Genomic DNA, 24,628 nt, shown 5'->3' on the forward strand with positions numbered 1-24,628 from the left:
ACTTTCCTCATCTGGTGGGTCAGGAAGTTGTAGATCCAGATCATCCTCTTCGTCAGTCATTCCTGAGTCAGATCCAATAGGAACTGAAGGTGGGAGCAGTTTGAAGTGTGAGGAGTTTCGTGTTATCTCATGTCCTGGGCGAGCTGCTGTCACCATTGATCCTCTGATCTTCACGATGGTGTAAGGTTTGCTTCCATAAGGAGTCATGAGCTTGCCTTTGATATTCTGACGGCATAGCACAATGTCACCTGGTTTGAGGATAGAAGGTCGAGCTCTGTTTTTGTGGTCGGCATGCTCTTTCATGCGCTGCTTGGCACGCTGATCAATATCTTGGAGTTTGGTGTCAGGTGTATGATGTTGAGTCACATGAAGAGCGGGGAGAGTGGTGTTGAGTTTTCTCCCAAACATTAACTCGGCTGGAGTCAGCTGTGTAGTACCGTGTGGGGATGCACGGTAATTTCTAAGAAAACTGTAGAGGTTCTGTTTCCATGGTTTTCCTTCAGTGTGTGTGGCTGTTATTGTTTTCTTCAATGTTTTCATGAAGCGTTCAGCTTCTGCATTAGCTCTCGGCCAATACGGTGTTATTTTTCTGTGTTTGAATCCGAGATAGTGGCTGAAATCTTTGAATGGCTGTCCATTGAATGGAGGTCCATTATCTGTTTTCACCACATGTGGGATACCATAGGATGAGAAGATTCTGTCCAGTTTGGGAATCACTGTAGTGGCTGCTGTGGACTTTAGTATCTCAACTTCGGGGAACCTGGAATACTCATCAATAACCACAAGTAGGTAATCACCTGATGGGAAAGGTCCTGTAAAGTCAATAGAAACATTTTGCCATGGACCTTTGGGAAGTTCAGACATATTAAGTGGTTCCATTTGATTCTGGGAGGTTGCTGCTTGACATGGTATGCAGTGTTTTATCATCTTTTCCACCATTTCATCTATGCCTGGAAACCATACCTTTTCCCTTACCAGTTGTTTGGTCTTAACAATGCCAAGATGACCGTCATGGGCTAGGCTTATTGCCTTACGTTGGAGAGAGGTAGGTAGCACAAGTCGTGTTCCTCTGAGAATGACATTCTCTCCAGCGTTGACTGTCAGTTCGTTTCGTAGGCGGTAGAGTGCTTTCAGCATTGGATAATCAGTGTAGTCTGAGTCCTGTGGTGCATGTCTCCAGTGTCCTGCACTCAAAAAATGCATCACTTTACATAATGTAGGATCATTCTTTGTTTCTGTTTGAACTTCTGCAAGTGTCATTGCCTTTGGAACAGCATTGTCAATGACAAAGTTGACATATTCCTCAGCCATGCGAGACGATCTGCTTGGTATGTTTCCCTCAATAGGATGTCTGGACATGTAATCGGCAGGGTTATCTTTTCCAGCTTTGTACTTGATAATGTAGCTGTATGGTTGTAGTCTTAGCCGCCAGCGTTCTAACCGAGCTGGGGGTGTGGCTTTTGGGTTGTTGAAGATCAGTTCAAGCGGTTTGTGATCTGTGATAACAGTGAAGTGTGACCCATAGAGATATAGGTGGAAGTGTTCACATGCCCAGAGGATTGCCAGAGCTTCTCTCTCCGTTTGAGAATAGCGCTGTTCCGCTGGTGTGAGTGCTCGGCTGGCATATGCAACAATGTGGTCATTACCCTCTTTGTCAGGGCTGTGCTGGCTAAGTATGGCACCTAGACCAACAGGGCTGGCATCAACCAGTAGTTTGGATTTCTTCCTTGGGTCAAAGTAAGCCATTGTAGTGTTTTCCATCAGCTCTGATTTTAGCCTCTCCATTGCCGACTGTTGTTGTGGTCCCCATGACCAGGTAGTGTCTTTTTTTGTTAGTTGACGTAAAGGTTCAGAGATCGTGGCATAGTCATGAATGAAACGTGAGCAGTATGTTATCATCCCGAGCAGACTGCGAACCTCTGATGCGTTTTGGGGTGGAGGAAGGTTCTTGATGGCAGTGATCTTTTTAGGATCTGCAGATATGCCTTTTTCAGAAAAAATATAGCCAAAGAACTCAAGCTCTGGTTTACTGTATTCACATTTATCAGCATTGAGTGTGATATTTTTCTCCCTCAGTCTCTGAAAAACAGCTTTGAGGCTATTGTTGTGCTCTTCTTGTGTTTTCCCATACACAATGATGTCATCACTCATGTTCCTGACGTTGGGGATACCATGTAGCACTCCTTGAATGACATTTTGGAACACTTCAGCAGCAGAGTTAATGCCAAAATTCAGTCTGGTGTACCTCCAGAGGCCAGTGTGTGTAGTGAAGGTGGTGATATACCTTGAATCTGGATGTAGCTCAAGTTGATGGTATCCAGCATTCAGATCCAGCTTGGAGAATACTACAGCTCCATTCAGGTCGTGGATGAGGTCATCTACAGTTGGTGTGATGTGGCGCTCTCGCTGTATTGCTGTGTTCGGCAGGCGCATATCCACACAGATGCGAACTTTGTCAGGGTTCTTTGGTTTTGGTGTAGCAACTATCGGAGACACCCATGGCGTTGGGCCGCTGATTCTCTCGATGACTCCTTTTTCCTGTAGCTGGTTTAATTCTGATTCCACTCTTTTTCTCATGTGGAAAGGAATCCTCCTGTGTGGCTGTGTCAGAGGTTGCACTGACTCATCAATGTGTAGCTTCACTTGAAAATCTTTGAGTTTTCCTATGCCTTGAAAGATGTCTTGGTACTCATGGAGGAGCTGGTTTGGGGATGAAATAGGCATTTCTGTGGACATAGAGTTTACAACTTTCAGAAGTCCTAGTTCTGTTGCTGTCTTTCGACTCAGCAGTGAGCCATGGTCACCCTGTATCACATAGAATGTAACTGCATTTACTGTGGAAGTAGTTGAATGGACTGCAGCTTTAAATTTTCCTCTCAAAGGAAGAGCAGTGGATGAGCCATAAGGATAGATCTTGGCAGCAGATGGTTGCAGTTCACAACTGGCTTTTAGCTCTTCATAGGAAACATCATCTAATATGTTCACTGTTGCACCAGAGTCAACAATAACATGTATTACTGTGTCCACAATTTTTATTTGTGTACATTTGTGTCCTGCTTTGTCTTGCAGTGTGCATACAACATACACATAGTCATCTTCTGCTGAGCTGTCTGGAGTGTCTGGTCTCTGTGTCTTTTGCTCAGTTTGTTTCTGCACTTGATGCACTTTGTATTTTGGTCGGTAATGTTGTTGTTTTTCTGCAGCTTTAGGGGTATAATCTTTGTTTTGTGATCTGCAGCATCTTTGGAAATGATTTAATTTTCCACATGCTTTACAATCTTTCCCCTTTGCTGGGCAGTTTTCTTGTCCTCCCTCATGAGGAAAATGTCCACCACAGTTGTTGCAGGTTTTGTATTCATGCTTCACATTATTATATTTATTGAATTGTTTATGACTTTGGAAGCTTTTCTTTTGTACAGCATGCACTGGGAATTCTTTTTGTGATCTTCCTGTCTCCATACCTGCAGCTTGTTTGTCTGACAGTTCTTGAGCTCTGCCTGCATCCAGTAGTTTTTGAAGTGTCATGTCGCTGTCCTTTAGCGCCGCCCTGCGGAGGCGTGCGGAACTGCAGCTTAGAATAACCTGTGACTTTATTTCCTTATCAGCGTCGGTAAAGTCACATGTTGATGCCAACTGTCTCAGTCGCGTGTGGAAAGCATCCAATGTCTCACTGTCATTTTGCCTGGCTTGTCTGAAAATATAGATCTCATATTCAGGATTTACTTTGGGGCAGAAATAGGTTTGCAGGCTCGCTATGGCCGTATCGTAATCATCAGCGTCTCCCGTTCCTGGCAGCGTGTCAAATATGTCATACACGTCTGATCCAGCATAGTGCAGCACTAGCGCACGTTTTTGTGTATCCTCCTTTATGTCTAATGCCACTAGGAAGTTGGTGAATCGTTTAATCCACCTTTTCCACCTCGAGCCTACAGAGCTGGGTTCAGTGTGCACATCAAACTGCGGGAAATGTGGGAGATTGGCCATGGTGCGTCCCGTGGATGGCTTGGCTAGCTTGTTAGCCTTATGTGTTAGCCAACGTAGTTCGCTTACCGCTTATCCAGAATTGTGGATGTTTTATTTCTCTTCCCTCATTCTGCGATGTGTTGCGGTATCCTCGTCGCCAGTTGTAGTGTTGTCATGTTGTCATTTGGTATGTGTATCTTGCTTTGTTATAGACAACTCAGGAGACAGCGAGTATCGTTAACTGTGCTTTATTCCCGCTCTGTACTACCTAATAATCCGTGTCCCGCATATCACATTCCGGGTATCCACAACTCCGGACCAAATAGTATGTAACAACATTACAGTACTGTAGTACTAGTAGCAGCTTCACTTGTAGCTTCGGTGCTGCTAGACTCTTTCTTTTTGTGAATTATATTGTTTTTAGAAAAGAAGTCAAGTAAAAAATGTTTGCCTGCCATTATAGAGCTTTTTCGTTAGCGTTCTTGAGGGAAAGAGCTGCGGTAAACTGGCCGTGGGTGTGTCACTGACACACCCCCAGCTCGCCGCGGGGTCACGAGCCTGATGACTAATCATAATTCTTTAAGGAAATCGTTTTTATTTTGTATTATAATTACTGTGAAATGTATTATGTTTTTGTCATTATTACAACAAATACACACTTGCAACTGATAAGACTGGCAATGATTTTATATTTATTAGACTATTACAAAAAAGATCATGCTCCAAATAAGTGGGGGTACGGCGTACCCCCGCGTCCAACGCCCACTACACCACTGCCTGTGGTGGTGGTATTGTTTTATTATTTAAAATATATTTACATTTGTAATGCCTTCCCAATTATCCCTTTAATTGTTTATAGCCTACTGTATGTTTATTTCATGGATATTTCTGTGTTTTCTGGTGTGTAATATATTTGTAATCTTGGGGCCTCTTCTCTTTAACATCTACATGCTACCACTGGCTCAGATAATGAAGAACAACAAGATAAGTTACCATAACTGCAGATAACACACACATTTACATAACCATTTCACCAGGAGACTATGCTCCAATTCAAACACTGAGTAAGTGCATTGAACAAATCAATGACTGGATGTGTCAGAACTTTCTCCAATTAAACAAAGATAAAACTGAGGTAATGGTTTGTGGAGCCAAGGCAGAATGTATAAAAGTTAGCGCTGAGCTTCAGTCTGCAATGTTCAAACCAGAACATTCCTGTGTGTCAAAGAATAGATTTCAAAATACTGCTGCTGGTTTATAAAGCACTGAATGGTTTAGGCCCAAAATACATGTCTGACCTCCTGCTAAATGATGAACCATCCATATCTCTCAGGTCTTCAGGGACTGGTCAGCTTTCTGTCCCCAGAGTCAGAACTAAACATGGAGAAGCAGCGTTCAGTTATTATGCTCCAAATATCTGGAACCAACTCCCAGAAACCTGCAGGTCCGCTGCAACTCTGACTACTTTTAAATCCAGCAAGAAGACTTTTCTTTTTGCTGCTGCTTTTAATTGAACTATTCACATCTTAAACTGCACTGTAACTTTTATCCATGTGTTTTTTCTTTTAATGTTTATTTTATTAGCTTTTCTTTTTAATGACTGGTTTTAAATGCCATTTCTTAATGTCTTTCATTTTTTGTAAAGCACTTTGAATTTCCATGTGTTGAAAAGTGCTATATAAATAAACTTGCCTTGCCTAATAAAGATTTCATGTGACACATAAAATGGATTTGTTGATGGGAATTAATGTGAATAAATTAACTCTAGGTTAACGGTACTCTTGCTATAACTACTCACCGACACTCTATAAACCTTGTCCCTCATGCGAGCCCTGACAACACCGGTAAGCACACCTTCATCTAGGCTGCACTGTTGTACGTGTCCTGACTTGTAGTCGTTCTCTCCTCTATCTCCAATCTTCTTGTCATCTTTGTAAAACGATATCAGACTGGTAATTGACACAGCCATGACTTATAGTTAAATTCAGTGTGGCTAAAATGAAAAGCGTTGTTAAAATATGCAAGCACGCAGAAGTCAAAGTCAGCTTTATTGTAAACAAATTCTACATGTGTTATACATCCAGAAATATCGTTTCCCACAGTGTGACATGTATACATAAAACAAAACAAAAAGGGCCTAGATAAACGGGGTATACAGTTTAAAATGTTAATATATTTAAAGTGTTCAAAGTGCAGTTTCAGTGCAAGTCAGTTGAAACGATCTTAAGTTGGCGTGACGTTGAAGTCGTGCGACCCTGCTGCTGTACTGGCTTGTAGTTCGTTTATAGCATAACGTTAGCATTTCGCTTTTGGCGACTAGATTTATGATTCAAAAATTATAAAAGTAAGGGAGACATGTGGAGATTATCCTGCTGAACAAAACGTGATCCCTCTTTTAAATGTGTGTCAACCACAGACCTTATTTCGAGCTATTTTCCAAAATCCTATGGAGAAATTGCATTGCGTTTTTGACGAAGGAACCGGAAGAACTTTACATCCGGGTTTTAGGACGCGTCACTGCGGTTCTCTATTGACAGCAGGTGCAAAAGGCGAAGAACATCAACACACTACGCTGACCGTGCGTGATGACGACACCAGAAGGCCCTAGCGTGGTGCGTAACGTAACATTCCATTGAGAAGAAGAGGGGAAAGATGGCGTCCTCTAACAATCCTCGCAAATTTAGCGAAAAAATCGCTTTACATAATCAGAAACAGGCGGAGGAAACTGCTGCTTTTGAAGAAGTGATGAAAGAGCTGAACATCACCAGAGCTGCTCGGGTAAGAGCTGCACACTTCGGCTGTTTATGTTTTGTTGCATCGCTGTTTGGCAGCTGTCGAGCGCTGCGGAGATAAACCTGAACGCTGGGATGCTAAAGTTGACCTTAACATCCTCTAATATCAATGTCAGTTCACCACAATCAAATAATGCTTTCACCGTGCCTGTTCAGCTTTAAATCCTGCCAGCGTTTTTCCGATATAACCAGCTACTCGTGTGCAGCGTTAGCTTAGCTAGCGTGCTGGAGCTGTGAATAATAATGTGCACCTGTGCTGGATTGACTAGTCACTGGTGTCCTTTTCGTTAGCAAACAAATCACCGACATGTAAATAATTGTATAACAACATGTTAGGAAAGTCAGCTGCTAGACAACATATGAAGCAATATCACTCAGAGGTCTAAGTTATCATTTGCTGGCCAGCCAGATGTTTTAACCAGCTTTTCCAGATGTGATGTTGTTTCCTTGCTGTTAACCATCGCTTAACAGTATGTGTTATTGAGTACGTCTTTGTCAAGATTTAGCGTTATTAAGGAAAATGTGGTGTTCCTTTTTTCTTTTTTAATCCAAGAAAAGTATAATTATATTAACAAAAAAATCTATTAAAACATATTTCAGTTTTCTTGAAGGATGAGGAGCAATATGGGAAGCTACTTTTTCCTGTCAACAGTAAATAGTTTCCTTATTCGTTGAGGTTGTAACTTGGAAATGACTGATTTTTTTCAGCCATTGATGTGAAATAAATGAATTAGAAAATAAAGTATTTATAGAATAATGTGTTTAAAGCAATAATGCCAAATGTTTGGGTTCCTGTGAGGATTTGCTGCCATTCTCTGTATATGATAACGCTAATATTTTTGAATTTTGTACCATCCCTCTGACCTTTTATAGAATAAATAATTGATTAATTGATGGTGAAAATAATTAAATAAAAGCCTTAGATTATTGTGAAAATCAGAGAGTAATGTAAACCTTATTTAACATTATGGTGACACTTTAATATTATTGTATTATTTCAGGAAAATTACCAAAATGATCAATAATCAAAGTTGTTGACATTTAATTAACTGATAATCAAGTAATAAACACATTGTTTCAGCCACAGTAGTAGTGAAATCTTGTTGCCAGGAAGTGTTTGGGCTAATTATTGGCCCAATTGCAGGAAATGATGCCCACTTTCCACACGCCTTCATCCGTGTATATCTGAGCTGTCCTGTCATTTATTGCAGGGAAAAAACTAAATTAAAGTCAGCTGATCGTCTCTGCCCGATGTCTTTGTGTTGCCATCTCAACATCAATCCATTGTATTTGTTCAGATCATTATCAACTTCATTATTACATGTTACTTGTTAGACGCTTTTATCCAAAGCGACTTACATACTCATTATAAGTAACAGAACACTTCCATCACTGTTTTTGTAATACCATGCATTACTTTTGTGACTGGTTTTGTGTTAAGACACATGGCTAATGTTATCACCAGGTGTGTTACATTGAAGGACTGAAATCACACCAGCTGTCAGTCAGGTGTCAGTCACATCAGGTGATGTGATTCTGTTTTTTGTTTTGCTATGAAAGCTGTCTGCTGGTTGTTCTTGAAAAAGCCAATTTGCCTGTCTCATCATTTTTCATCTGTCAATCTATCTTCCATTTCACCCCTGTGGACTGGCAGGTGTCATTCATTTTTAGCATCACTTTATTTGTAAATCAGATAAATCATTCACTCATGCTTTCATGCAATTTTACTTTGCACAGTTGCAGTTACAGAAGACCCAGTATTTGCAACTAGGGCAGAATCGTGGACAGTACTATGGAGGCTCACTGCCCAATGTCAATCAGATTGGAAATGGCAACATTGACCTGCCTTTTCAGGTGAGCCCTTAGCCTCTCTCGGCTGGTAAATCAATGGTTTGTTCTCAATCAGTGTACCTTGCTAAGCTGTTGGTGATAATGAACTAAAACAAAGTTTGCAGTTATCCGTTTGTTTTGGCTCAAAAACAGAGAAGTCTGCAGGCGTAGCTGAGTCTTGAACGGCTGCATAGTCCTACCAGGTTGTTATCATGGTCCAGGGGTGCAAAGAAGTGTGTAGTTTTACCCTGCAATGTAATTTGGTTCCTACATTTTAAAGTATATCATTGCTTGTCATGGCTTTCCATCTTTAAATACATTTGCCAACTCGAGCATCAGTATGGGGGGCCCATGGCTTGACTCATTTTTTAAATGAACACATTTGCACCATGCTAAGACATTTATCCTAAAACATCTATCCTAAAATAGTTTTGTCCTATGAGAATGCTGTTTTGCTGGCCTCATTCACCTGCTGTGTTCAAATCTAGAACTCTGTGCTGGACACCAGTCGGACTACTAGACACCACGGGCTGGTGGAGCGCGTTTACCGTGACCGCAACCGCATCACGTCTCCTCACCGCCGGCCGCTGTCAGTCGACAAACATGGACGCCAAATATCCTTTTTTTGTTCTTGGAAGCATTTTGGTGTTGTTTTACTAACATTCATTTTTGTTTGATGCTTCTAAGTCGGCTACCGAAAGTTTGCCTCTCTAGTTAACTGTGTCATTTAAGTCAGCATGTTAAGAGGAACATAATATTTTAGGAAGGTTTGAACAGGTTTCTTATAATGTACTGCTCCTTGTCTAGTGGTGTCTATCATCTTCTTAGTACCGAAAAAGCTCAAAACCAGAAATATGACTTTACTTGTAGTTAGTCTAACTTTTGTGTTTATATCTAAATGATATCAGAGGCTCCTACAGCTGTGGATTTTCATGTATGTTTCATACAGTGATAGACAGGCTGTTCTTTACATGCTTGACCTTCAGTCAGTAACAAACCGCCAAGCTTTCCAGGAAACACCTGTTAAAACATAGTCTGTAAATGGAAAGCATCACACTTAATCGCAACGTTAAACTAAATCAAGTCATTTCCCAAATGTGTTTTAAATAAATAAAACCAATAACATCTGAGACAGATAGGAACAGAATAAATAATTGAATGTAGCTCTGCCTCGTTCCACATATTTGAGCCTTACATGAAACAATACAATGCGATACTGTGTTTTGTTAGACTTTTTTTGACATATATTGGATAACAAGACACTGACTAAAGCCTTTTTCAAAGTAATTGAATCCTTACAACACTTGTGAGTGTGGTTAGTTATTATGTATCAGGTTGAATCAGCCAGCAGACATGAAAGTGTGGATTAGCTCCGATCCATTTTTCATCCCTTCTACTTTATTCGCCTTAACGAAATTCACATCGACAGCTGTCCTTACAGCTCAGTTTACCTCTCCCCACCACCAGACACTAGCTGGAGAAGGTAAGCTAACTCCCCTTGTCCATATGCCCACATTTGAACTAAGATACACAACAACACAGCTCAATTAGAACGTTAAAGCATCCATGTTTGTACAACATTTTAAAAGTAGCCCAACATAAAGGGCACATTTAGCTGTTTGAAGGCAAGTAAAGGTCTGTAACAGAATGTGGGTCTTCCTGGATGGGAAGCTGAAGAATTGGCTGTCTGCCAGGTTAGGGGATTTAGCTGGGATTTTGCTGACATCTAATCTTTCTCACACATACAGGACAAATTCAGACTCTGCCTTACACCAGAGCGCCATGAATCCCAAACCCCAGGAGGTGTTTGCCGGGGGATCACAGGAGCTGCAGCCTAAACGAGGTAATGGAGTTACAAAACACACAGAGCCGCACTCATTTATTAATGTGCAGTGTACTAATGCAGGCTGCAAACTTTAAATGACATAAAAGGGTTGAAGTAGATCTAGACTCTTGATGAAATATGTATGGAGTAAATGGATACTGATCCAAGGCAAAGAAGTGCTTCAGCAAGCTGCTATGGTACTCTGCAGAGAAGTAACATCTCTGAATGGAGCTGACTCAGTGTGAGCTACAGGGGAGGATCAATAATTCACTAATTATCCATGGATTATGTCTTTTTATGTGTGAGGCTCTCGTATAATGAAGCCAAGATTGGCTGGCATCCACTCGGTCTGTCTGGTGGTCACCTTGCTATTTTTAGACGCTCAGAAATCTAGTGCACAGCTTTATTCTGCCTGACTGGCTCAGATATTGATGACTCATTTCTTGCCCTGATTTGTATTGTCATGCATTCTTTTCAAAGCAAAGCCTGTGTCTTGCTGTTTCCCTTATTAGTACTGCTGCTAACAGTGCCTGGGACCGAGAACTCTGAGTCAAACGAGGATGCGCAGGAACAGTTGTGGGATGACAAGAAGGTACTGACGGGAAAGGGAAGGGCTAACCAGATGGACACTTTTTATGTGAACCACGTCAGATTTACGGCTCATTATTATGTTTTCTCCTCAGGATGATTCATCAAACACATGTGATGTCCCAGGAATCAAGTGAGTGGTCTATTGTTTTATTATCGTTCCAGTCAAACTGTGACCCGTCAGTCACACTGCTATAAATAAGTCATGCTGTAAGTGCACTGATACAAGACAGCTGGTTGAGGTACAGTGGAAAGATGCTGGAAACATTAACATGTCGCTGGAACTGTAGGAACTACTTATTATGGTAGTAACAAACCGATCAACCATTTGTGTTTATCAGAGATATCTCTCTTACAAAGACTCCTTTTTATTCTGCATAATAAAGTATCTTTCAATCAAGATAGGCCTTCTAATTTACAATTGTACATGAGATGCACATCAAACCAATGGTACTGAGTTATGAATGGAATTGACTCCCTATACAAATCACAGAAGAACAGTAAGGTTGGATGAAACATTCAGTGAAACAGCATCTTTTAAATAGAGGTGTTGAAGAAATGTACAATCTAGTTTGGCTAAGCTTTGACCAAAATACAGACGTGACGTTGATTATGTTGATGGGTTTTGTGGGCGGTTAGTCCGAGTCTGTGGATTGGCTAATACGGGTAATATGTACTCTTGACACTCTTGATTTGATTATTTGCAATGAGTGGTGGACACTGGGATAAGTATCTGAATTGTCCAGTGCTTGTCTTGTATGTGTGCGATGAGGATCCAAATAAACTAAACTTAAACACAATTTGATAAACATCCCTGTAGAAACCCAAAGGGTGCTAATCATGTAAAACTTTTTCCAAAGTAGTTCAATATGAGAGCAGCTCTTCTCCTGTCTGACAGCACTTCTTGTCTTTTAGTATATTCCCATCACCCGACCAGGAGTTGAACCTGTCCTTGCTTCCTGCTGCACACAACACCGGGGGCTCGCTGCCTGACCTGACCAACATCCAGTTCCCCCCCCCACTGTCCACCCCGCTGGACCCCGAGGACACCGTGGCCTTCCCCTCCCTCAGCGCCTCCACCAGCACGGGCAGCCTGACCACCAACCTCACCCACCTGGGCATCAGCGCCGCCAGCCATGGTAAAGTTACTATTAGAAAAACACTCAAAGTTAACCAGCTGTTAAAGAAAATGATTACATTTTTAACAACACAATTCATCTTTTAAAAGAGTTGAAGATATTGGATGCTGCAACAATTAAAATGAAAAATGTATGAATTGATAGACAGAAATAAAATCTCCAACCATTTTGATACTCATTAATTAGCTTTTTTCAGCCTCTCAGGGTGCATTCACACCTAATAGTCCGCTTCTCTGTTCACAGTTTGTTACATTGTTTCATTTTTCAGAAGTATCGGTTTGCGTTCACACTCAAAAGGACTATAAACTTTAAACACAAGTCATGTGCTCGGAAATGCTGTTCAACAATTGGTCAGACATTAAGGGGGTAAAAACGCAAATCCCGGCAATTTCTACCAGAGGCTCCGCCATGGAGCATCGGCAGGTTATTTTCATGCTGCTGTTAATCTGGAGATCATATCAACAGCAACGGCGCATATATATAATCAGACAACGTGCGATGCAAAACATTATAATGCATATAATGAGACGTTCTGCAGTAAGGAAGGGGTTTCACCGACGGCAGGTGGCTCTGACTTTTATGTATAGTTTTTAGTTTGATAGTTGTTTTTACTTTACACGACACTGTTCAACCTGTGTTCAACACATCATTCTGCTTCACTCTTTCACTCAAGAAATGAAGACACCCGCGTTCTTGTACCACCTCTTTTAGCGGACCAGAGTCCGGTTGTTTAGTTCACTTAAGAGGTCTCGGACTGTGTTCACCCCGACCCAAACGAACCGCACCAAGCGGCGAAACGCACCAGGGTTCGATTCAACCGGACTATAAAAGGCTGGTGTGAATGCGCCCTCAAATATGCTTTTACCATTCTTATATCATATTAGACGTAATATCCTTGGGTTTTAGACTGTAAAAAGAAAGACTTGTATAAAGATGTCACTTTGGACTTTGAGAAACTGGAATGGACATTTTCCCAATTGTCTGACATTTAATACAATAAACAATGAATCACATTATCCAGATTAATTAAAAATGAAAATAATATCGCAGCCCTGCAATATTTCACAGCAATTGGTAGGCAATATGAAATTGATCGATAAAGGTTTGTGTTTTAACTTTACAGCACTCTGTTGGTTTGAGTTGAGTGGGAAACAAAGAAACCTTTGTCTTCCCTATGATGATGATGATGATTATTATTATTATTATTATGTCCCTCCCCAGGCATTACCAGCTCCCCCCAGCCCACCATGACTGTAACGTCTCAGCGCCGGCAGCCCCCCGTGGTGCCGCTCACCCTCACCTCTGAACTCCATCTCCAGCAGTCCCCCCAGCAGCTCTCCCCCACCCTCTCCTCACCCGTCAACATCACACAGGTAAGGATCTGCTCTGAGAACTATGAGGGAATACTTTACCCAGAAGTAAAAACAAACAAACATGATGTTCCTCAGACCTGTAGTGCTGTCTATCAATCATTTTGTTGTGATTTGAGATTTTCACCAAATAGAATCTGTAAGAAAAAAAGAAAGATAAAAGAAAGAAAATGGTTCCTACATGAGACTGCTCACAGCGAGGCCTGAAGATTATCTTGAGTAACTGGGTCATGATTTCTGAAAATAGACATGGCTTGGAAGTTTTTAAGTATTTTTTGGCTCTTTGAGAGCAACATGCCATATACTTCAATTATATAACAACATAACAAAAGTAGGCAGACATCTCCATGGAAACTCACACCAAAACAATGTAGATTGATAGAGAGCACCACAGGTAAGAGGAACAATATGTATGTTTTACTTTTGAGTGAAATGTTCATTTTAAACATGTGTCCTTAAGCTCTGTAGTTTTAGTTTGCTGCTCTACACTGTAACATTCAACTGGTTTTGTTGTTATGTTGTTATGGTTTTTGTTGTCAACTGGTTTTGTTGTTCGCTTGCTAAAGAGATTAGTAAAGAAAATCAGTTTTGACATAAGAACATCTCCAAACTATTACCTATGGTCATTAGAATTGGATGGTTTGACGTTTTTTAGTAGAGGAACAGTCAAAATGTATACTAACGAAAGCCTGGCACTCGGAGGACGAGGAACTGAATTGCACTGAAATACTCTTCCGTACATTTAACTTATGTCACATTTTTCGGGACCAGCCTAAACAGAGTCTATGCGTGTTCCTTCAGAACATGTCCACAGAGTTGCTGACCCTGGAGCAGCAGCTCTCCCAGCTCCCTCTGTTCAACCAGCTGACGGCGCAGGCCCAGGCTCAGCTGCTGAACGACCTCCTGAAGCAGCAGCAGGCGCTGTCGCAGGGCATCCAACTCATCACCCTGCCCCCCCTGGCCTCCCCCGGGACCACCTCCAGCAGCCCCTCCCCAGACAGCCACAGCCAGACCACCGCCAGCATCAGCTCGGTAAGAAACTAAGACATTTGGTGGAAGCAGAGATAAAGACATTTTGTTTAATCTTCTAATCATTTTGCCGCCTTATTGTTCTGAAAGTTATTAAGATACACAGAATACATGCCAGGAAATATCAGTATTATTTTTATGTCACTGGGTTTTGAGACTTGAGGATTTTGTACTCCTTACTAGGGGAAATGTATATAAGCTCATCATCTAATAAGTATGCCTTTTTAACTTTTTTGTTATGTTCATTTGAAGTAAGATTTCTTCATGTCTTTTAAATCTGATTTATATGTTCTCAATATTTAGCAATTTGTAAGCTTTTGTGTAGGATCATTTTCCTATTTTATTGGATGGATGAGTGTGAACTGAAGCAAGAAAGTAGATGAAATAAGCTTATGATACACAGTAATACACCACTTTACCTTTACCATTTAACCAAAGTAGGACTAGCAGATTCCACAATCACACTTTCCAGAATCACATCAGAAACAGCCAAAGAGTTTTCCCAATTGATCTGGTGGTGATTGGTATAATTTCCCACCCAAACACACTGTACATAATGAGCAGATCGATGCGTGATGCCCTCTCACATCCCGCCCTTTGAGATTTGTGTGTGAAAGGCATGAAGCTTAGTGCTAGCTAACCCTCTTCCCTCCAACAGTACCGCAATCAGACTGGCTCACCAGCCACTCAGTCTCCAACCTCCCCCGTCTCCAATCAAGGCTTCTCCCCCGGCGGCTCGCCTCAAGTAAGGGCCCACCCACCGAGCTAGCTGCTGTTTGGGGAAGGTCGTCACGCCTGGGGAAAGCTAACTGTAGATGAGTTTAGGCTGCTTTTCATCCTCTGTACCGGCAGTAACCACTCATGGTGTCAACAGCTGCACACTCATTTCTTCATCACCCCTGTCCCTCACTCCTCACTGTGTGCATGACAACATGGCGATAGTGGTGGTTAGACTTCAAGTTAATAAACGTTAGCAGTTAGCTGTTATCGACCAGTAGAGCTAGGTTTCATAAAGTTGCACAATGGTGCCTTCATGGTCTCTTCAGTAAAAATGAATAGTCTGACGTCCCCTTTATGCACCACACAGGATTTAGACACTTCTCTCAGGATGAGCTGCAGTTATGATGGGTCTCAGGTTTTTTGTCTCGTTTTGTTACTCCTTACGAATAAACAAATAGACCAACAATAATGTTCTTGACTTTTTTTTAAATCGTACTATGATCCTTTATCAGCAGTCAGACTTGAAGGGAACATTTGCTGAATTTAAACCGGACTTTACCATTGCAATGTGCAAGTGAGAGATGTTCGGATTTCACTGCTTGTCACTGGAGCCCAGAGCCCCCCAGACAATAACATGGAAAGAAAGCCAAACATTGTTTATTGGCTCAAACCAACCTCATTGGAACGATCCAGAGCTGGTTGAAAGGCAATGCTTCCCTTTAATGGTAAAATTAGCCGTTGGTCTATTGTGAGTCTATCGGAGCAAAGAGCTAAATTCAGTTTACATCTGTTATATACATACACACAAACAAAACATATCACTCTCTCCACTGGGGGAAAGTCATCTGAGCTTATCCTGACTTCAGTAAAACATTTGGCAGAAAGGCAAAGACAGCTTGCATGTGTTTTAATAATACACTTTCTGTGTTTAGTGCTTTTCAAGGTGCAAGGCCACATCAAGTAAAGCAATTACTCACATCAAGTAAAGAAAATGAAATGAAGTTATCAATGGCAATGTTAAAACTAAAATATATAATTTAATTGTTGAATAGCAGATCATTTGATTAATGATACCCTTGGGAGGTTGTTTGTTAACTAAAAAAGTTATGATTGAATTCCATTTCACTCCCACAAAACGCAGCGTGTGTATCATGTATCGATTGTGTTGGATTTATTTCCCTCTTTAAAACATTTGCCAAGCTGATTTTAAAATATTTTAAATGTAATCACTGTTTGCCTCCATATTGACTTCTTCAGTGGACTGGAACGATTTCTTTGTGGGGGGCTTTTACTATCGAATTAAGTTGTAAAGCCCTTCGGTTCAGATTTGTTTCAGTTTTAGTGCTTTCATCATTGCAAGAACATTTCCAAGGGACATTCCAGTATTTTACTATCTGGCCAGTGTTGTTACACTTTGTCAACCTTGACTACCTAAATAAATCAATATTTTCCCACCATCAACAATGTAGAGATTTAGGAAAGACTGTCTTACTTTTGATCTACTGCAACTTGACAAAAAATATCATAGTTACAGAAATCATCAACACACTGTGTTCGAATTTGACTGATGTCAAAAGATGAAATAAAGGCCAAAATAATGAAAAGAGAGGTGATCCAATGATGCAGGTAGTTGTTTCAGCCTGAAAGTTCATCTTCTGTAAATACGCTTTGCAGTTTGGTAAAACTGTTTCTTAAATACATCTTCATTTGGAAAGCTGCTGTTGCCACGTTTGGAAAACAGCCAGAGTGAGATCTAAGTGCTACGCTGACCGATAGTTGTAAAGGACAAACATGTCAGGATATCACTTCGGTGGAGGAATACTAGAACTTCCCTTTTTAGCAGGTTGATTGTGTTTTGTGTTACAGTGAACAGGGCTGCTGCGGTTAAAACAGCACTGTTGTGTGTCCTGTCCTGAGCGATGGGGAAAACAGCCACGCTTTCATATTTCCATTTTATGTTTTTTCATTTAAAGTTAAAGTTAGGTGTTTAGGAGAATCACTTTTTTAAAATTGGTTCATCAACCTCCTCTTTTGTCTCATAACCACGACAGCCCTGGTCATGAAACCCATTTGCTTCTTCGGGCACTGCTCAGACTGACTGTTGTGTGTTTGCTTGTGTTTTTCCATCGCTGAACTGTCTGCCTGTGGGCCCAGATAACTTGCCTTCTGGCTCATTTAATTACAGACTTTTATATGTATCTGCGTTCCTGACATCTGTTCTGATTTGTGGGACTCACTTCTCTTTCTCCAGCACATTCCCATGGTGGGCAGTATATTTGGTGACTCCTTCTACGATCAGCAGTTGACATTAAGGCAGACCAATGCCCTCTCTCACCAGGTGACAAAAGCAACGAAAAGCAACAATGACAGAAAAGTGTTCCCCCCTCTGTACCTGACTTTATCTTTCTGTGCTAAAGCTGGAGCAGTTCAACATGATCGAGAACCCCATCAACTCAAACAGCCTTTACAACCAGTGCTCCACCCTCAACTACACACAGGCGGCCATGATGGGCCTCACCGGGAGCAGCTTACAGGACTCGCAGCAGCTCGGCTACAGTAACCACGGCAACATCCCCAACATCATTCTCACAGGTAGCAACACCACCTGTCCATCAGATACACCTTATTGTACATGTGTGCAAAAAAACTCTTAGTGTTTTGCCCCGGTCACGTTTAACACCCTTTATTCTCTTCTATGGAACACAATCATGGTTAAATTACAGAGAACTGGACTGTATGACGAATATCATGAGAAGTATTACGTTTGACTTGCTTCCCCAGGATCAAATTAGCCTTTACTGTTTTAACACAAGCAACTACAGGTTCACTGACCTCATCCTAAATGATACTGTGTTGCAGTAGTTGCACTTTAAATACAAAATATGTAGGAATTTATTTATATTTGAATGCAAGTTTAAACGACTTATTTTGTTATTTTAGTGGCCAGGTAGTTTATTAATTGATATTGGTGGACTCGCCTGCCTGTGTTCCTCACTGTCAAACTTAGAGCGAGTTTAAAGGGTGCCTGCCTGTTTGTTTGGGATGTCAGTTCCCATTTGTTCCTCTGACGTCACGTGTCTCAGTCACAGGCGAGTCTCCGCCCAGCCTCTCCAAAGAGCTGACCAACTCTCTGGCGGGCGTCGGGGACGTCAGCTTCGACGCAGACTCTCAGTTCCCATTGGACGAGCTGAAGATCGACCCGCTCACCCTGGACGGACTGCACATGCTCAACGACCCCGACATGGTGCTCACCGACCCTGCCACCGAGGACACGTTCAGGATGGACAGGCTGTAACGTGAGAAGCTGGTCGAGAACAAGGAGAAGAAAAAAAAACACACTAACTTGTGAATGAGAGAACCAAAGGGCCGGATGAACCCTCTCCCTCGTTGCATGGCCGTCCAGCTGTCCGATCTCGCCCTCGACTCCCTTTGAAATGATGCGCCACCAAAAGACAACAGGGAAAAAGACATTCAGTGGCTTGCCAGGGAATGGCCTCGCTGTCGTTTTGAATGAGATTCGTTGCTCAGCGCTTTCTCTAGCCTGCTGTGTTTACAGTGTACCATTACATGCCACATATATTCCAAAAATAGCACATTTGACTTTTTTTCTTTTCATATCCACTTTTGTTTTGTGATATTTGCTCGTAGCAGGAAGCTGCTCGGACGTTGGGTTCAACCCTACCTGTTGTAGCGGCTGTATTAAAAAAACAAAAGAAGAAGAAAAACAAACCACAGCCGGTTCGCTTGTCCCATCGTGCCGCGACGGCTTTCTATTTCACACTCAAAGCTTTATTTTTGACAACCAAATGTTTTTTTCATCATGTACTGTTTGTTTTGATGCTTTATGTAGTTTCATGTTATTTATTTAGTTAAAGATTTTATATTCCGTTTCATATTTAAATTTGATGCCAAAATGCTCTCTGTACGCATAGTGTAAAATTGCACTGATGTACTTTGTGTCTATTTATTAATTACTAACATATTTGTATATGTGTTTGTTAAGCTACTTGGTTAATGAAGGAGTGCAAAACCTCCCCATAGTTGCTCTTTGGTGTTCGATGTGCCATTCTCTGATGTAGGACTTGTAGACGTTGCCATGCTGCAGCCCAACGGTCCAATCTGAATATCATAGTTTTAGCACAGCTCCACAAAATGCTGCGTGCTCCAGAAAAGGGTTGGTTTAACGCCACTTGAATTAACTTTTTCTGAGAAAATCATCAGGTATTTCTATTTAACTAGAAAGCAAGAAAACACATCCAAATTAATTTTCTGCCAGTGAAAAGCCTATATATATATATATATATATATCCAGATCCAGATCCAGATCCAGACTGAGCATCTTCTCAGTGAAGAAAGCTGTCTGTTTTTAAACAGTAAAATCTTAAATCTTTTTAAGTCGTCACTGTGAAATCACCTGATTTTGCCTTACATGAGTATTCTACTGTTCTACTTAAGTGTCTGATGTGACAACGTATTTTCGTAACTTATTGTAACATTTTCTTGTATTTGAGAGGAACTCAACTTTTGGTCAGTGATATTTGTGATTATGTTGTGTAAGGTTTGACAAATCAATGTACTGTATTTTGTATCGGTACAGTTTATAGCCAAATTGTTGATGTTTTTTAAAGTGTGGCGAAAACACTAAAGTAATCAAAGGATGGGTTTAAAGTGTTTGAGAAGGAGCGCAATTATGGGGAGGCTTTTTTGCTCCTTGACAGGGAAGCTCTAATAAAAATGCTAACGACCTTTGCCATAGAGGTCGTCAATAACAACAGCACCATGCCGAGTTTAGGATTTATTTGTCCATCGTTGGATATTTAACAGTATCAACTCCTCTAAATCAGGGCTGTCAAACTCAAGGCCCACGGGACAAATCCGGCCTGCGTCTTAATTTGCAAAGAATATAATATGTTTATTATACGGTTACATGCCGCTTTACAGAAGCACATTGTCCATAAACTACATGTCCCACAATGCATCTCAATTTGGAACATGCACACTGAAGAGACTTTCAATGATTTGCCCTTGACTTCTGCTTTCAGACGTAGTTAATTATGAAGTTATTATTATGTGATAATAATCCAATGTAGGGGCAATCATGTAATATAATACATTACATATATAATATATATTACATTTATATATAGGTTTAAAGTTACAACCGGCCCTCTGAGTGCAACCATAATGCTAATGTGGCCCGCGATGAAATGAGTTTGACACCCTTTTCTGACTGGTTGTTTTCGTATGATGCAAATTTTTATTTCGAAATATGAGGATATTTTCATTGTAGAGCGTCTGTGATTACTCCCATGTTGTAAACTGGATGAAGTACATACCGGGCCTGTTTAAGAAAGAATATGAGTGTATTTATATATTCAGTATTGTATGCAACATTTCAGAAAGCACCGACATCGGCCCAGCTCCATTCAGTGTTAGAAATGGCAAAAACAACCAGGGATGTAGTCGAGTCTAAAACTGTTTACCGGAAAAATGTTTACACATTTCATGTCAAGTGTCATCTGAACATGTACATATTGATATCATCTCTGACTACATCCATGACTTTGCCAAAATGTGTTGAACAAATTGTGTCAAATTCTAATCTGCCTTGGCCTTTTGTCAGAGTTTCCCTGGGAGGTGTGTGTAAGTGTGTGGGATCATGTTTGGTATATTGTAATGTTCATGTACAGACGTGCTAATCATTGACTTGCCTAAAGCGCTGTGGGAAGGTTTTCCAACCCCCTCCCCCCTCCCCAAAAGGAATCACGTTTGGTTTACTGCACAACTCTATCTACTGATGTTCAATTGATTCAGTCAAAGTGTTAATCGTCTGCTGTTTCCCTGCATCCATTGTTTTGTTTGCCTTCTTCAGATTTGTGATTCCTATGCAAATGAGACAAAAAAAAAAAGACCTTTTAAAGGAAAAATCCATCTTTAATGTTTTATTGTTTATTTCTGGACTTGAGCTGGATTTATTCTTCTGAAATGGTGTGGGAAAGCAGGCAAAAAAAGAAAAATTACACCGCAAATATATAGAGATAAAGAAAGATCTGTTGTGTTCGTATCCGGCTGTTTTCTCCTAAATGTGTCTGATGTTGGCAGAGATAGTAGATTGGAGGACAGCTTTGAGCGATTTGAAGAAAAGGCTTAATATTCTCCTTTTCAATAATACTGGACACATTAATTTTGTTTTCCAGCTAGGCCCTTTACAGTTCATCCACTGTCCACTTAGCCATTCTTTCTCTATGTTCTCCATGTCCCTACAGTATGTACAATTTATATTTATTGTATTGAATTTAATATTAATGCAAAACAACAAATGGCCATTCTAATAGTCTTATTTTCAGTCAGTGGACACATTTGTAACTGAAGGTTTAGTTCAACATTGGGGCTTTGTGTTAAGAAAATGAGTGTTGCAGTAGTGCTATGACAATCAACGAGTGAAATCGTGCACTGAACTACAAATATATTCCTACACCAGAGTAACAAGAAACCTAAATCCAGCTTTACTTTAAACAGTTTTTTTCAAACCTATCTTCCTCCATATGTATCCCTCCACCTGCATCTCTTCCTGTGTGACTGTTAAACATCAGTGCAAAGTTGCTGCAGAAGAAAGAAACCCTTTCTCTTTAATCCTACACTGAACTGATGCTGGACCTTACTTTCAATGTTTAAAATTAATCAAAAATTTCACTTTATTTCCTGAAAATATCCGGACATTTGTTACCAGGCCTGTCACATCAGAGGAAGAAAAAGACCCAGAAATGCACAACACTTTCCCATAATCTGTTGGATTTTTCCTTTAAGCCACTAAAACAAATGTATACAACTCATTCTCTACATATTACATGTTTCCAAATGTGTTATCCCTAAAACAACATGTGTTCGAGCCCAAACTCCAGTGTTGCATTGCTATTAATGCAGCCATTAACAGTAATACAACAGTGATTTGAGCCCCCCCGTCACTTCCTTCCTGTCATCCTGCTGAGTACTAGTCATCCACACTGATCTTGTACATATGCTATAGCTGAAACAAAATGCATGTCTAAATTGACAGTCAACACCTCTTAACGAAGGCCTTCTATAGCTCTGCAGGTTTGATTTGTGTAACATAACGCTATCACAAAGTCTAAAGCAATGCATGTATGGGTTTCTCCTGTGGCTCTGTTACCTCCATCTCTGTATAATGCTACTTCAAGAATGATAAGAATGTATTACCTGTGGCAGCGTCCTAGTTTTAGCCTGTTTGCCAAATTCTGCTTGGAGTTTTTTTTTCTTCTCTGCTCTTCAGTCGCCAACTTCTCTTCTTTTCTGAGGAATCACTCTCTTCTCACTGTAGCATCTCGCAATGTACGAGTGTAAAAAAAAACGCAGGCCCTCTCTTCTTCAGCACAACCCTTTGGCTTTCTTAAAACAATGGAATCAGGTTGTGTTTTGCAGATTGGCACGTGCACTGATTGTTTGCATACGTGGACTTGAATCTTCTGAAGCTTGTGCGTTACACAGTCGACTGACATGATAGACACATAGAGCTGATTCTTCTCCCAAGTTATGTACAGGAGTTACATCTGGCTATGCTGAGTTATTGTTGTTGCCTATCATGTCAGCTGTGGGACTGTGTGAAGTGTTTTTGTTTGTTTTTGTGCAATGTTTGGTCAACTAGTTGCTTCGCACTTTATTTGTAACTTCCTGGCTCTTGAGCAGGGACTGTTCTGCCCGATGTGAATGCTGACTGTTTCACACCGGATGTAAACTCCGGAGGTATTTTCATGTCAAAGAAAAAGATGAATACTCTATTTTCCTTTGTAAAATATGTTTTGTCTTGTTTTTTTTATCTGTGAAGATTTTAGGGGATGCAAAACTAGAAAGGGCTTACTCCAGTGCAGCTTGCGCTCTCGTGTTGGAACAGAACGGCACTCCGAATGTATTTCTTTGTTGGTCACCCCCCCCCCCCCCACATTGAGCGAGTCATGGTTCTTACAGAGAAATAGATGATAGTGGCAACCTGAAATATACTCATGTGAAGCAGTCTCTGCATCTTGACTACACAACACTAGAGCACACTGTAACGCTAGGGTTCAGGTCATATGAGAACAATGAGATATAATCAAAAGGAAAATGTTTCAAACAACTCTGCTCCAGTACACCATCCTTTATTTAATGTAAAATGCTGCAGAAAAACATCTACCTGCAAAATATTTGGAGGTAGAAAATGTTGTACCACTGAAAAGTTGATGCACTCCAACTGGTCTGCACTTCTGTTGTAGCTCATCAGAGATAGAAAATAACATAGTGTAAACAATAATTACATTCCTTTTTTAATTGTCTTTGGTTTGTTGTCTATAGAGTTAGCTAAGAGCCACAACATTTTACACAAATAATTTAACTCAAGCTAGGCAGCTAATTCAATTAAATTCAAGAAATAAAAAAGTCAGTAAACTTTGTTCGGCAGACTTGGATATCTTTGCGTGATCCTTTCTTGGTGGTGAAACATTCTCACGTGTAGAGCATGAATTAGCATTTTGAGACATTGAGGTAATTTCACAAAAAAGGCATTTGAAGCTAAACACTGAAACACTTTTATGGCTACTGAACGAAATTTCGTTTCCGTCTTGAGATGAACAAATCACCTCAAAATGAATTTATATTTTCCAAGTTATGCAGTGTTTACTCATCTGCTTGTTGTGGTCTGAGCCTCCACTCACTTCTTGAGTTACTTGTTAGCGCAGCGTATGTTGTGTTGAAAAGCAGTGAAGCTGATATCTTGTCCCAAACTGAAGAAGCAGAGCAGTCTTAAACAGGAGTCCTGTGTTAAAAGGCGTATCATTGATCCCACGTGAAAAAGAAAGAGTTGGTGCTCCATCTTTACTGCTTGTTCCCAGGGTGTTTTAGGTCTGAATAAAATGTCCCTTTAATAACACAGGGTTTTCTAAATGACTCTACAAGTGTCTTTGGAAAAACATAGTTTAAATTCCACTTAAAGCTTCTAGTGATAGTAGCATAAACCACTGTTGTCCTATGAGTCGTAGTAAAAGATCTGTAGTAATTTCTTCGTTGCCATGTGATTCTCCTTATGTGACCATTTGTTTATAAGATGAAAGAAAATGTCAATTAAATTGAATGTGGAAGACAGATGTTTCTCTGCAAATAGTCTTGATTTTCAGAAAATGCTGATTTAAAAAAGCGGCCCGATGTCATTTTACAACGTCACAGCGTGTTTGCTGTGGACGTGCATGGTGTTCGATCCTGTTGTATATTGTCTTTGCTATTGTTTCTATTTTGTAATCTGTATTTCCAAATGCAAAATTTAAAAGATTATTTTGGATATGTGCATGCTTGTGAAATGTTCAGAATGTTGATTTCCACTAAAAG

The 24,628-nt window shown here is 40.6% G+C and overlaps 1 protein-coding gene across 3 annotated transcripts; it reads left to right on the forward strand.

Moving 5' to 3' along the window:
* Positions 1 to 6,558: 6,558 nt before the first annotated feature.
* crtc1b (CREB regulated transcription coactivator 1b) lies at positions 6,559 to 24,628 on the forward strand. 3 transcript variants are annotated; one of them, XM_034081956.2, is made up of 14 exons: positions 6,559 to 6,741; positions 8,493 to 8,609; positions 9,074 to 9,199; positions 10,007 to 10,068; positions 10,334 to 10,428; positions 10,923 to 11,002; positions 11,094 to 11,131; positions 11,914 to 12,137; positions 13,359 to 13,510; positions 14,309 to 14,539; positions 15,195 to 15,281; positions 17,508 to 17,594; positions 17,674 to 17,848; positions 18,340 to 24,628. In XM_034081956.2, exons 1-14 carry the CDS (start codon positions 6,616 to 6,618, stop codon positions 18,549 to 18,551), a joined length of 1,812 nt encoding a protein of 603 aa, XP_033937847.1. In that variant the 5' UTR covers positions 6,559 to 6,615; the 3' UTR covers positions 18,552 to 24,628. The 3 variants fall into 3 exon arrangements, with proteins under 3 accessions (XP_033937847.1, XP_033937848.1, XP_033937849.1); XM_034081957.2 differs by having other exon boundaries at positions 18,346 to 24,628; XM_034081958.2 differs by lacking the exon at positions 15,195 to 15,281.

This window comes from Pseudochaenichthys georgianus, chromosome 4 (assembly GCF_902827115.2).
Source record: "Pseudochaenichthys georgianus chromosome 4, fPseGeo1.2, whole genome shotgun sequence".
In the NCBI taxonomy this organism is placed as follows: Eukaryota; Metazoa; Chordata; class Actinopteri; order Perciformes; family Channichthyidae; genus Pseudochaenichthys; species Pseudochaenichthys georgianus.